The sequence below is a fragment of the Betta splendens genome, chromosome 21, assembly GCF_900634795.4.
Source record: "Betta splendens chromosome 21, fBetSpl5.4, whole genome shotgun sequence".
NCBI lineage: Eukaryota > Metazoa > Chordata > Actinopteri > Anabantiformes > Osphronemidae > Betta > Betta splendens.
This window is the reverse complement of record NC_040899.1, coordinates 15,809,641-15,824,456: the sequence shown is the minus strand read 5'-3', so window position 1 is coordinate 15,824,456 and position 14,816 is coordinate 15,809,641. Positions and strand designations below refer to the sequence as shown.

Genomic DNA, 14,816 nt, shown 5'->3' with positions numbered 1-14,816 from the left:
GAGTAGACTGGACGGAGAGCGAGTTGGTTGGTGAGAGAGTGTTGACGAAGAGACGAGACGAGACATTCCTTTTATTTGAGCAGTTTTTTTCCAGGTTGATTTCCTCATCCATAGTTGTCCTTATCATTCTGTTTTTTCTTTTTTTTTGTCTGTTGCACCCGCGGGGTTTTTGGAGCAACTGTAAATACTGCACCTGATTCTTTTCTGCACTATACTTTTGGACTGAATAAACTCACTATCTGCGAGCAAGCCATCTTTTTTTTGGTTGTTTTTGCACGGCGTTCCACGTCTCGAGTGAGCAGCAGGGCTCACTCACCACAACGGTCTAGCCTATTTAAAGACGATAGGTCTCAAAGATACCATCCTGGGAAGAGATTCAGCGGAAGATGATGCCACAGAGATTGGTAGGAGAAATGAACTTGCTTATGCAGAACTGTGCGGCTGTTTGGGTGATAAGACGCTAATGCTAATTCTCTACGAAGCCTCTGACAACGGGAATAAAAGTTTGGAGATATTGAGACCTCATTTTGAGTCAGAAGAAAAACCACAAATTGTTAGTTTATACACAGAGCTAACCAACGTTTTAATGGCAGACGGTAAAGAGTTAGCGCAATATTTAACCCGAGTTGAGAAAATAGTCACAGCGTTAAGAGACTCTTGATGGTCTTAAAAGGCCTGACAGAAGATTACAACCCATTTTCAGTTCATGTGACTCAAACAAAAGAGGCATTGACTTTCACAGAGTATAAAACGAGGTTGAGAAGTTTTGAATGCACACTGAAATACTGCAACAGAACTCAAAGAGATGAATTCATAAAGACAAAATCTACAGTCCACAGACCAAAGTATAAAGCCAAAGAAGAAAACTGCTTCAACGAAGAATGCTTTATTTGTGAAAAAGTGGGACATAGACCACGAGACTGCAGGGACAAGAAAATTAACGGTAAACACAAGAAGGAAAAAGATTCTACACGTGGCGGGAACAAGGTGTCTGCTATTTTACAGGATCCACGGAGCTACACACCCATGACCAAGAATGAAAGCCAGAAGAATGAGGAGCAGAACTCATTCGTTCTAAAGGTGAATGAACCTAAATCACAGTTTACACGACAGAAAGGTCTTCTTGTGGACAGCGGTGACTTTGTTTACATTGTGACAGATGAGAAAGGGTTCATAGCATTTGATGAGATGTTCCATCCAAAGAATCATGTGATGGAGTTGGCAGATGGGATACAGTATGAAGAAAGGTGATGCCCAAATCCAGATGATCGATGACAGGGGAAACGTGGTGAATGTGACACTTTCAAGCGCCCTGTTGATTCCTGAATATCCGCCTAACATCTTGTCACTAGACCCTGCAGCTTCTAAAGGAGCAAAATTCTATTTTGAGAAAAGCAACAGCAAGAAGATTTCCCCTGATGGCACAACATGCAGCATAAAGGTAAAAGGGAAACTGTATTACCTGGGCAGTGTGGAGAAACCAGACGAGAGCTATAATGATGAATGTAATACATGTTTTGACCTAAAAACCTGGCATGAAATAATTGCAATTATGGTGATATACTTAAACTTGAACCTGTTGTAAATGGCATCAAAATTAGAGAGAAGGATCACAAACCAGTAGAGTGTGAGATTTGCCTACAAGGCAAATTTACTCAAACAAGAAACAGAGAAGCAGATGTGAGAGCTAAAACTCCATTGGAACTTGTACACAAAGACCTGGGAGGCCCTATACCGCCAGAGTCTTTTGAGGGATACAAATATGCCATTACTTTTACCGATAATTTTTCAGGTGCCATCTACAGTATGTGTATTTTCTGAGGAACAAAAACAAAGCAGTGCAAGCTACAAAGCAATTTCTAACAGATATAGCACCTTATGGTAAGGTGAAAAGTTGAGACGATGGAACAGAATTTACTTCTGAGGAATATCAAACATTGCTAAGAGACAATCCAATAAAACATGAGAGGTCAGCTCCATACTCCCCCCATCAAAATGGGACAGCGGAGAGGAACTGGGGCACACTGTTTGAAATGGTGAGGTGTATACTGATTGAGTCAGGTTTACCCGAAAAGTTATGGCCTCATGCGGCCAGGATGGCTGCAGTGATAAAAAACAGGTGTTACTGTAAAAGAACAGGGGAGACACCATACTACCTCTTTACTGGGAAGAGGCCAGAACTGTCCAGAATGAGAAAGTTTGGTTCAGATTGCATTGTGTATGAACAAAATGAGAAAAAGTTAGATCCAAAAAGGGAATTTTTGTTGGTTTTAACAGACACCAACAGAATAGAAAAACACGTCTGATACATTTTATCACAAAGGGAAAGATGGAGATTCAAACACAGACTGAAACAGAACTGGGAGACTACCTCATATGGTGGGTAACAGGACCAATCAATGAAAGTCAGTCAGAAACAGAACAAATGAGGTCTGTTGAACAAGAGACAGACATCGGTACCGATAATCAAACTACACGTACGTCAAGCAAAGAAAGATCCCAAATACTTGGAAGATTATGAGTGCACAGTACAAGATAGTGAACTAACTATTGATTACTGTTACAGAACTACAGTTGGACTACCACAGACCTATGAAGAAGCTGTAAGGTCACACAGAGCAGGCAGGTGGAGAAAAGCTATGACAGATGAGATGATTTCATTCAAGCAAAATGACACTTTCTCTCTTGTACCTTTACCAGAGGGTAGACAGACAGTGGGGGAAGGTGGGTTTATGCTATAAAAGAGGATGAACAGGGTAAGGAAACATACAAAGCCAGGTATGTAGCAAAGGGGTACGCACAGGTTGAAGGACTAGACTACTCCGAGACTTTTTCTCCAACTGCAAGTTTAACGTCACTAAGAATGCTAATGCAGATAGCGACACAGCATGATTTTAAGTTACACCAGTTACACCAGCTGCATATCTACATGCACCCATTGACTACGAAATGTATATGGAATAGCCACAAGGGTTCATGTGAAGTCGGAGAAAGGGGAGGAACTGGTATGTAAACTAAACAAATCAATTTATGGTCTTTATGGTGGAAGAAACTGGAACATGATGCTTCGTGAGATTTTGACTGAGAATGAGTTTGTACAGAGTGAAACAGATAACTGTATCTACACTAAACTGTCAGACAATGAGAAGGTAATTTTGTAGGTATGGGTTGATGATATAATTGTAGCGACAAGCAACAAAATGTGTCTGAAAGTCAAAGATAAACTGAAAACTAAGTTTAAAATGAAAGATTTAGGAAAACTCTCTCATTTTATTGGTACTGACTTAACCCAAATGGATAAGATACTGTCAAAATGAGCCAATCCAGGTACATTGACAAGATTCTTAAAAGGTTTGGCATGTATGATCGTAAAGCCAAAGCTACACCCAGTGAAGCAAAATGTGATCTCACACCAGAAGGAGATCTAACAGACCAGAGGAAATACAGAGAAATGTTGGGCAGTCTCGTTTACATTATGAGCTGTACCAGACCAGACATTAGTTGGATTGTGAGTAAATTATCACAATATCTGGCAGAACCTAGGGAAAAACACATGACAGCTGTGAAACATGTGTACAGATATTTGAAAGGAACTAAAGACATTGTGTTGTGTTATAAAAGAGGTGTCAACAAACTGGAAGCGACTGGTTATTCTGATGCAGATTGGGCTAACGACCCAGATGACAGAAAGAGCATTACAGGTTATTTTTTCATCTTAAATAAAGGTGGTGCTGTCATTTCATGGAAAACCAAGGAACAACAAACTGTAGCATTGTCAACGTGTGAAGCAAAGTACATGGCCTTGGCACCCACAACCCAGGAAGCCCTTTACCTCACACAACTGTTGAAAGACATGGACTGTAACTTTCAAGACACACCAGTCAAAATCTTCAAAGACAATCAAGGAACTATACGCCTGGCAAAGAATCCTGTGAATCGTCAGAGAAGCAAACATGTGGACGTCAAATATTATTTCACAAGGTCCACTGTGTTAGAAGGGAAAGTTGTTCTAATTTACTGTCCTACTGAAAACATGGTGGCAGATGTGTTTATAAAATCTGTAACAAGAGTCAAGATTGAGAGGTTCTATACATACATGTTTGGTATGTAATATTATGATTGATGTGAGTGACATCATCGAGTAGAGTGCGATGACTGTCACAGTAGACGATCTCTGTGTACATACATCACTGACTGTTCTGCAAAACAGTATTATTTTTAGAAAGAGAGACAAACTCGTGCCTAAAGTGATCCACATTACGGAGCATCTGGCAGCAGATGCTGTGCTCCTAAATTGTTAAATTCACACATCTCTCTCTTCTGATGTGAACGACTGATACAGACAGACTTGGTATCATTTAAAAGCATGTAATCTAAACTATAAGACTGCGTATAGCTTGTTATTGTCAATAACATGTGAACGTTGCACATGCCCCTCATCCTAAGTCTGAATAAATGAAATATTATTTAAATACTAGTTATCAATGGAATGAAATTTATTAACCCATGGAGGTCTGGGTTTGGAGTCACACTTAAAATTGAAGTGGAAAAAAAACACTATAGGCTGATCCAGCTTTGATGTAATGTCCTTAACTCAGTAATGAGTGTGGCCTCCTCGGGCCTGTATGACCTCCCTACAATTCCTGGGCATGCTCTTGATGAGGTGGCCCATGGTCTCCTGAGGGATCTCCTCCCAGACCTGAACTAAAGCATCCACCAACTCCTGGACAGTCTGTGGTGCAATGTGGTGCTGTTGGATGGAGCGAGACATGATGTCCCACATGTCCTCAGTTGGATTCAGGTCTGGGGAACGAGCGGGCCAGTCCACAGCATTAATGCCTTCGTCCTGCAGGAACTGCTGACACACTCCAGCCACATGAGGTCTAGCATTGTCTTGCATCCTGATATACTGGCCTGTCTCCTGGTAGCGCTGCCGTGCTCTGGACACTACACTGACAGACACAGCAAACCTTCCTCCCACAGCTCCCATTGATGAAAGCACCGCCAGCATTCAAAAGTGAACAAAGCATCAGCCAGAAAGCAAAGAAACTGAGAAGTGGTCTGTGGTCACCACCTGCAGAACCGCTCCTTTATTGGGAAAAGATGTCAAATTGATGGTCAATCAGTGTAGCCTCCTACATGTGGGCAGCTTGATTTTACAGAAATGTGACTGACTTGGAGTTACATTGTGTTGTTTAAGTATTCCCTTTATTCTTGTCAGCAGTGTAATTACAGAACCCCATCAGAACATTTCTCTCCAGGTTAGCAAAAATACAGACTAACTCTAGATATTATTGCAGGTAGGGGGCAGCCACTTTACAGAGATGTGGAGCTGTTGCCGTCTTGATCAGAAAACATTGACAGAAATAAAACATTCAAACAGTACAGTTTAGTGGTCTTTATACTTATAATAATAATAATACTTTTCATGCATTGCATAATTGCATTATTTAATTCTTGATATGCTTGATTGCCATAAATGCCTCAACATCTTCCTAATGCTGATATTTTAGATCCCTTTTAGCTGTTTGATGGTTTAATATTTGCTTTATTCATTGGGCACCTTTATCGAGGTTAACTGGTCAAATATTTACACCATGCTTCCACTGGGATATTCACACCTGCAGTTGGTCACGCTGCCAGGACTCTCTTTACTCCTAACAACAAGTCAGAACATGTGCTGGCACAGAAAGTAGGAAATCCCACCTATTTTTCTAAGTAATACATACATGTAGAGCATAAACTAAACCACATCTGCCACTAAAGCTCATCATGTTTATAGATGTTATACTCATTTACACTGATCAGTCCATCACTATCCTGGTCGTTCCTGCGAAATATATCAGCTAAGACCTTCTCATAGAAAGGGTCGTCACGTGGCTTCCCTCCTTTTTCATACTCCAGTTTCAAATATTGTTTTACCTGAAAATAGACAGAAGAACATTTGTTTTAGTGCTGGTTCAATGTGCTGCTATGAAACATTTTACATATAATAATGTTCGCTTCTTACAGTTATTATCATTATTATTAACTATTTATGGGTATGATGTAACAAAAACACACTGTGGCCTTTTTTCTTTAAGTTGCACTTCTTTTGGCAATTAGCACAACTACACTATACTGTAAGTCTAAAAAACCAAAGAAGGGTGTTTTACAAACTGATACAGACCTATTTGACCTAAACGGAAAGATCTTCATAAATATAAAGTGATCCCAGGAGCCCTTTGTGATCTACTGTATGTTGTAACTAACATCTTATTGTTATAGTGACCTCAGATTTTGTGAGACTTTTGTCTTTATCAAGGTCCATGTGTGTGAAAGCCTCCATGCTGCGTGGTCCCCTGGATACAGAGTAGAGCTCCACCTCAAAAATCACTGTAGCGTTGGGAGGAACTCCAGCTATTTCAGCAGAAGAAACAAACCAAGGCATGATTAATAAAAATTACAAAAGTATTAATCATGACTCATGGTATGAGTCACACAGAACAGTGTTGTTATGTACTACTGCTTCCCTCTTTTTACTTATACTGTACCTGCTGCCTTTGGTCTGAAATAGAGTTATAGTTAGGGTCATATGACTGTAGGAGAGAAATTAACCGAAACCTATACAAGCTATGATGATTAAAGCCTGGAGTCTCGTTTTTACTTTTTAAGTAATAAAGAAAAGAAAAGCAAAACCAAGTGCAGAAACCCAGGCCAGACACCACCACGATCAGATCATCTATACAGCATTCAGGAACACTACATAAAGAGGTTAGCAGGAAATATGAGCTGAAGTTGACATTAGTTTGTACTCTGGTACATGCAAGAAAGAATGGAGAAGTAAAGACCTTCAAACTTCTGTACATGCTTACAGCACATGCCATGGAGAAGAGGGGAAGCGAACACTGTGCAGGGTGTGAGGCTCCGTCAAGTAACGTGCTGTGAAGAGAAAACACAGCATAAAGGTGGCTCTCGCCACAACAACAGTATTTTACAACACATATTTTACCTCAGATGGTAAACCTACATTACCAAGAAAACTACTCACAGTTATCCTGTGGGGAACAAATTGTGAACAGAAATCATTGTTATTTGGATTTTGTTACCTTTGCCTATTTCTCCAAATGCAAGTGAGGAAGGAACAGTTATCTTTCGTTTCTCTCCAGGACACATGTCCATCATCCCAATGTCAAGGCCTTTGATGACTTGTCCGACACCCACCACAAACCACTGAGGGTGTCCAGCTTTGTCTGAACGACTGGAACAGGAACAAAGAAAAAAAATAACATTGTGACAGTAAGTCAGAGTCACATTATAGGATCTGCAGGGTATGAAGTATATGAATCAATCTCGGCACATGTGCGCATGTTTTTAAGGTGATCCACTCATAGCCTAATGCAAGATCAGCTGAGTTGACAGATATTAATAAAACTGCATTATTTCACACTAAAACTGAGGATTTTTAATTTGAACGTACACAAATAAGATTTTAGTGTACAACGTGCATGTAAGTCCGTGCACGCACCACGGACTTACATGCACGTATTTTCCGTGCACGCACCAGATAGCAGGAGAACACGTAACAGTACAGTAATAACGTGTCACGTGTCAACGCATCGAATCAGGTTGTAAATATTATATCTGTCAATTCTTTTCGATTTTTTTCTCACCTGCAGTAGAACTGGGATCCATCTTTTGCGAGGAAGCCGTCGTAGTGGACATTGATCAGATCACCTCGTTTGCTCTTTGGAGAGCACAGTTCGGGCTTAAACAAAACTTCAATCTTCACCTCGGCCTCCAGCTCGTCTGCTGTGGCCCAAAGACAGCGCGCACTGAGCAGAGCACAGACAAACAGGACCAGTGTGCACATCGTTAGCTTCCTCAGCGTCCACCGTGTATTCGTGGCAACTTTTGAATCAGACGTTAGATCGAAGACGTGGAAAGCGTTTTTTTCAGAGCATATGGTTTTATTGTCCTGAGTTTGGTCTGTAAGGGGTTCACAGAGCCTCCCGCCCCCTGCCTGCCAGACCAAACACTGGGCTTTCTAGTCACTAATTCACAATCAACTGACAGCAAAGACATATATTTTGATGCCAATACGTAAGCCCTGCTTTTGGTTTAGACATAAATGCGTTCCTAAAGCAAGTTGAGTATCCCAGTTCTATAATTTAGTGTAAATGTAAAATGTAAAAAAACATTTGCCAGTAACTGAAAAAACATGAGCCTAAAAAATAAATAAATGAGGAAAAATTGTAAAACAACCTCTAAGGTAAGATGTAGTATAGTAGTATATAGTGTAGTATTAATGGAATATTACTGTTGTAATAACAATACAAATATTGTAGTACTATTACTAGTAGGGATAATAATGGCCATGCATAAATATGTCTGGTTGTTATTATTATTATGACAAATTTTCCCCATAGTGATGTTTAACTAACAGAGACGCTTTATCAGTTGATCTGAGAGCGTCAAGCCCGCACGGGTTTCCACCAATAGGAGCACAGGGGGCGTGTCCCTGTCGTCGTCATTTATTTCAGAACGCCGGCGCCGGTGAGTCATCTCCTCTCGGACTCTCAACGTGCTAACGCCTGCCTACAGTTGCAATAGTACATCTTTGGTGTCAAGACTTTCACCCTTATTGCCCGACAGGATTGAGATGTTACATTTTAGGGCTTCGGCAGTGCCTAAGGAGTTTTTCAACGCCACCCTCAAGTGTGTCTTGCCCTGTTCTAGACAGAAGAGCTGGTTCCCCTCCCGCCGCAGTTCCTTCGGCGCCGCCTCAGTTCGTGCCCGAGCTGTGGGTCCTCATCTGAAGGTCCTCCATGCCGCTCCCAGCCGGTCGACGCTCCGCACCGGGCCCAGTGCCGCCCCTGTCCGCTACTACTGCGTGAAAACTGAAGGGGCCGTGGAGCTGGATGAGCATTTGAAAAAGGATGGAGTCGGCAGCGAAGATAAGTAAGTTTGAAGCGCTGTCATGTGGAATAAACAGTTTGACTCCATGATATGGCGTCTGGTGACGCACGCAGGCGCCAGCGGATGTAGCAGCGTCATTACCGTGGTATTACGACCGCGTGAAGTTGTCTTTAATTTTTTCACTCAGCAGGTTCTTCACCTAAAGATACACATGTATTTATCATACACAGAACAACGTCCTTTATAATACTGTTCAACGCAGCTATGTTAGTTAACAGTTAGATCGCTTAGATCTGAGCTGGTGCAGTGGAAACGGGCGCGTGGTGCGTCAGACAGCGGCCCGCTGTTGAACGAAAGGCTGCTCAAAATGGCATCAAAGCCACTAAGACCATTAGATGCGTCTCCGTTTAGTGGTTTACAGACTTCTATCCCTGAAAGCCTGTGCAAAGTGTCTTGAAGGCGTCTGGTAGTTCCTTGTGTGACCTCCCGCTGTCACGCAGCCTGATGGTTGCTCTAGACTGTCACTGTCTGCTTCTGCTATACGGCAGTAACCGACATCTGCGAAATGAGTAGCAGATTATTTAGATAAAAACAATAACGTTACATCTCTGTCTTCTTTCTGGTACTTTAAACCATGATGTCTTAGCTTTGCTGTGTAAGTAGTTGAAGGTACAAGTAAAGCTCATGGCAATTTATAAAACTACAGAAATATATCTCAGGACAACTCTCTAAACTACCTAAGAACTAAGAGTTCAAGAAATGTTACCATATGAACAGATTTTTATTTTGACCAGTTTACACTGGGATAATTCCCACCCAAACTATAAGAGGCAGGATAGGATTGTCACAAACACATGCACCTGTGAGTCACATGTGGTCCTCAGTATGTCCTACATCCTCTCTGGGTCAGTAGCTTTTAAGCCTCAAGCAACTGAAGAAACAATGATACATGACTAAGTGTGTTCCCCTACAACACAACACACGCCCACACACACACACACACACACACACACACACACACACACACACACACACACACACACACACACACACACACACTTTAGTGATGAATTACACAAATGTCCACATTTCCTGGAAGGGGCTATAGTATGAGTAGAATGTAAGCTCCAGATACTTCCAGGAATTGGAGAATAATTTTTAAAACAAGTGAAAGACGAGGGCCTCCACTGCTGATGTCATTAAGATACCAGACCGCAGCAGCAAACACTGCTGCGAGCTCATGTGATAGGGTCCTAAGGTCTTACTGTAGAACATGGCCAAAAGTGGGAACACTGAGTCAGTCGGTTAGGCTGTTTCGATCTTTGCGTTAAGCTTATTCTATGAGTATTATAGGAGTCTGGACAGAAGCCAATCATACGTTGAAGCAAGGTAGAAGCTTCAAGGTAGAAGCTTATTCTCAGTTCTTAGGGTCAGTGCTGTCATTTATATTTTATGGATTAGAAGGTGTGTTGACACACTTGATGTGGGGTTTATCAGGTTACCCATGATCTCTCATCTTACATTCCCTTCAGAAATGGTTTTAACAAAAACAGGGAGGGAAATATCTGCTCTGATGTCCTAACTTTGAGATTAAGATACTTTGAAAAGGACCTGAATGCCAGTAGTAGGTTGAGCGGAAACCCACTCTCCCGCACTGAACTTAAATCCCACTAGGATGATGTGCCACTAAGGCCCTAAAGGTACAGTGATGAGCAGGAAGCATGTTCTTGGCTCACAGCCAGGAGCAATGAGATCAATTACAGCTTCAGTGGAAGTGGAGGGGATTAAGAAGCCCAAGTCAAACAAGGGACTGTTGAGATACTGTACATGACAAGTGATGTGTTGTTGTGACTGTTGTTACCTTGCCTGAGTAATCATCAGATTTTCTATGCCCTCAAGTTAACTTCTGAGAGGTTACGCTGCCTCCCTTTTACAGACACAGTCTGCTGCATAGTGACCTGCGGATTGGGCCTATGTGAAAAGGATTTACCTTGAAGATGTAAAAAGCAGAGTGTGGTGATATGAAGTGGGCTGGTGAAAGCTGGTCGTTAATACTGTGCCGTGATTCCACAGAGGTATAAATACTCCAAAAGCAAAAGGGGGAGAAAAACCTAGTGGAGCCTTGTATCCAGGAAACGCCTGAAGTGTTCTGCTTGTACCAGTGAGCACTCACCCAGCGGCAAACAGGAATGAGCCATCTGCTGCGAGAGAAAGATGACTCCTGCAGCTTAAGAAGGCCTTTTAGGTTGCAGTCACACCTGATTTGTTAACGCATTTTAAACACAAACACTGGCAGGTTGGGTTGGTTAGTGACAGTTGAGCAAAGCGCTTTGCTGGATGTGTGACATGTCTGCACCGTGATGCAGGAAAGCTGCCTGTGGTTGAATAACCAAAACAGGCCGCAGTTGTAAGGTGTAATTCAAATCTTGGTTTGACCTGGAAGCTGGTGATTCACAGTATCACTGTATTACAACAATACTGACGTAGTACAGACGTGTTTAAAAGATGCTGTTGGCCACTTGCGCTCGTCTGGTGTTAGAACACGGCGTCTTGGTGTCATGGTGCCGCCATGTGCCTCTCCGCTGTTTCAGAGCAGCAAGCGCACAAGCACAGCTCCAGTGCTAAAGAGGGAGGGTTGAAACGGGCCAAGACGAGTGGAGACGAGGGCGGCAGGGAGGAGCTGCCAAAGGAATCCTGGGATGGCCAGGCTGGCGCGTTGTTGTGTTGTGCTAGTCGTTTGTTTAAACAGTTTGCACTGAAAAGTTGGGTGGAGGAATGACGCCGCGGTGAGCACTGTCGCCTCGCAGCTACAGAGGCCCATGTTTGAATTCATTGATCGGTTTACCATTAGGTTGTTGGGCGATCTTTTCCATCTCTAGAGTAATTTGCACACACACACTGTGGACAGTGTCCTAAGAATCGGATGTCTAGAGAACTGATTATTGTCCCTACAATGGCATCTACAAAACTAAACTGCACGGTTGTGAAATTCTAGTTTTTTGCTCCTTTTTGCTGGGCTGAATTTGCTGCACAAGACAGACTGCTGAATCCAGCACATGAACAGGCCACAATGTTGGCTTTATTAATCCAAGAGCCATAAAGTGATGGGCAGAGGAATTACAGGAGAATTCATGGAATTCAGGCTGAGTGCTGCCACTGTAAAACCCTTGCGCTGGGTTTCTGTGATCGCGACACATCATCCACAATGAAGCAACAGGCTCCTGCTTTAGTTTCCAAATAATGGTGCATGATCAGTGAAGAAAGCAAATACAGATTCAAATTAGTGTTTGTGAAGCATCTATGAGAAAACCTAATATGCCTTCACACATTTATACATAATGAAAACATGGTAAGAACACACACACAGACACAGCTCTGGATCCATGTGTGCTGCACATTATAGCTTTCACTGAATTCCACACTAATGTGATGAGGCTGCATCAACAGAGACGCTTGTGTTTACACTAGAGGTGCTTAGTGTGGACACGCTGCTCTGATGCCAGCCATGCCTGCATGTTTGTGATGTTACAGTGTGCTATCGTTCACCGTCAAAGTTTACTTCTCGTATGTCTAGTCGTTTTTCCAGAGGTCGCTTAACTGTTGTTAATGTTTGTTAACCACTTTTGAACCTAGGAGGAGAAATCCAGGGATTCTCCCCAGTCTGGAGGATTTGCTCTTCTACACCGTCGCAGAAGGTCAAGAAAAGATTCCTGCTCATAAATTTCTGACAGTAAGTTCACGCATCATACTGTTTCCATGCTGTGCACTCACAAACAGGTTTCCCTTCCTCCAGACATTTGTTTTGCCTTTTTCTGTTACATGGCAGTTACTGTTCTTTTATTATTATCTTAGGCACTTAAAACCACAGGGCTTCGCACAGGAGATCCCCGGCTGAAAGAATGTATGGAAACGCTAAAGGAAACTCTGAAGAAGACGTCAGATGGTGTAACTCTGGACAGGCAACAGTTTAAGAAGTAAGTCTGAGTCTGAGGTGTCGTAGCTCCATTACATCCAATTACCAACAGGGAGTTAATGAGTTATAACACAAATTCAATCAATGTACTGTTATTATTAATATATTCATCAGACTGCATTTGGACATTACCTACTGTTTTGCATTACTTCCATGTAACTTACCCTTCAGGGTCTAAAACAAAAACCCCTTTGACCTGCTGGAGGCACTGGGACTCACTAGTAGTGTGATGTTCAGCTAGGACGCCCCTGTTTTATTGTATTTGCTTTAGAAGTAACCAAGAGTCATTTATTATATTTAGGAAGCGCATCTTAATTTAGTTTCTTTAGTTCTTAATGTTTACTAAGTTATACTTGAATCAATCAATGTAATAATTTCTATGCACCTGATTAAAACTGTCATGAATAGGTTTCAGCTTTATCTGGCATTCATGTTTCACAAAGCTGAAACATTTTCTGCATGAGACATTATTAAATGTAGATGCAAATACATAATAGCTTTAGTAAGTGGATAATGTGATCCATGAATCTGTAGTGTGGAGTGTGCGGTTGTCCATCACTACGTGGATTCATCTGGATCATAGATTAATGTAATGGTGAATCTTCTTCATCAGCCACTTTTCTTAACATTCACAGAAGTTTGTCAAACTTGAGGGTTGCTAACGTGGTTGGCAAACTTTTTCCGTAACTGCATGCAGTCACATGTTTGAGCATGGTGTTTGTGGTTTGTCCATTAGGTGTGTCCAGAGCAACATTGTCCTGCTCACTCAGGCCTTCCGCAAGAAGTTTGTCATCCCAGACTTCCAGTCCTTCACCTCCCATATTGATGAGCTGTATGAGAATGCCAAAAAACTCACAGGAGGGCAGGTGTGTCCTTAAAGCCATGTCTGCTTCTTTCCTTCCACTCTATCATAACTATCATTTAATCCTCACAGATTCATTGCCTGTAGTCTGATCAGCCAAGGTCAGCGAGTATCTATGGTATAGAAACTGTTGGTTGCCGCCCTAACACCTCATGAAAGAAATATCTTCCCCCAACATGCTAAAGTGTTACAGTGGTGTTCCCCTCAGCGGTGAACTGGCTGCTGGTTTTACACACCGATGCAGGTTTTCCTGCCTAGCGGCGTTTTGTCTGCTGTAGGGTGTCAGCTGCACAAACTTTCAATGCAAGGTCATGGAGAGGATGATGGGTGCGGTTCGTGGACGCTAATGATCCATTGGGCTGCCAGCATTTTGACCTGAAAGCCGCACTTCATGAAATGAACCAGAAGGTCAGGAGAAAACGATCACAGGATAATAGATATGGAGAAACAGCAGCTGCAGCGTCACCACTGAGCCATATGTTTCCCCTCAGTTCTTCAGATGTACAACAAATTAGCCAAGCAGGGAATATAATTACCCCCCTGTATTCAATATTTGTGCTTATGTGTTACGATGTTAAGGAAATAACTATTTTAGGAGCAGCAATTGTAAACAATCAATAAATGCATACTTACCTCTGCACAAAGCAGGAGAGTCTAGGTCAGGAGATGCCCACTGTGGTTTTGGTGAGGCGTTGTGTCTAAACAGAAGCTGCAGGATAATAATGTGAAGCACCATGTGATGTAGGGAGGAACCTTGAACCAGGAGCTGACCTGACCTGGTCTGTTACTTCAGGCATTGTGGACGGGTGCCAGCTTTCCACTGTGACCTGATCTGTAAGGTGATCCTCTGCTCACTGGCCTCCTCCAACCACCTTACCTCTCTTACAGGTTGCAGACTACATTCCTCAGCTTGCCAAATTCAGCCCTGACCTGTGGGCTGTGTCTCTGTGCACGGTTGATGGACAGAGGTGAGCCAGCCACGAGCCCAAAGCTCTCTCTGCCATAGCGCATTTCTGTTTTTTGTTAGATGTTGTACAGTTAGTCACGGGTGCACGTCAGTTAAGTTACAGTAAAGTTGTTCAT

At 42.4% G+C, this 14,816-nt stretch overlaps 2 protein-coding genes and 1 long non-coding RNA gene across 5 annotated transcripts in view; 2 read left to right on the top strand and 1 right to left on the bottom strand.

Annotated features, from left to right (window-relative positions):
• The first annotated feature begins 264 nt into the window (after positions 1-264).
• Positions 265-4,472, top strand: LOC129603470 (uncharacterized). Of its 2 annotated transcripts, none has more exons than XR_008693349.1 (2): positions 265-404; positions 833-4,472. It is a non-coding gene; the product is annotated as an uncharacterized LOC129603470 (long non-coding RNA). The 2 variants fall into 2 exon arrangements; XR_008693350.1 differs by having other exon boundaries at positions 266-404; positions 1,006-4,472.
• Positions 4,473-5,249: 777 nt separating this feature from the next.
• fkbp7 (FKBP prolyl isomerase 7) lies at positions 5,250-8,377 on the bottom strand. The gene is made up of 4 exons (XM_029135888.3): positions 7,653-8,377; positions 7,089-7,240; positions 6,272-6,399; positions 5,250-5,922 (listed from the first exon to the last, which is right to left on the bottom strand). Exons 1-4 carry the CDS (start codon positions 7,850-7,852, stop codon positions 5,761-5,763), a joined length of 642 nt encoding a protein of 213 aa, XP_028991721.1. The 5' UTR covers positions 7,853-8,377; the 3' UTR covers positions 5,250-5,760.
• Positions 8,378-8,513: 136 nt separating this feature from the next.
• glsb (glutaminase b) overlaps positions 8,514-14,816 on the top strand; it is a 20,530-nt gene continuing 14,227 nt past the window's right edge. The window contains exons 1-5 of one of the 2 annotated variants that reach the window (XM_029135886.3): positions 8,514-8,940; positions 12,532-12,628; positions 12,751-12,872; positions 13,608-13,737; positions 14,622-14,701. In XM_029135886.3, coding sequence (XP_028991719.1) covers positions 8,642-8,940; positions 12,532-12,628; positions 12,751-12,872; positions 13,608-13,737; positions 14,622-14,701 — 728 coding nt within the window. In that variant the 5' untranslated portion in view covers positions 8,514-8,641. The remainder of the gene's footprint in view (positions 8,941-12,531; positions 12,629-12,750; positions 12,873-13,607; positions 13,738-14,621; positions 14,702-14,816) is intronic. The other variant, XM_029135885.3, reaches the window with a different exon arrangement.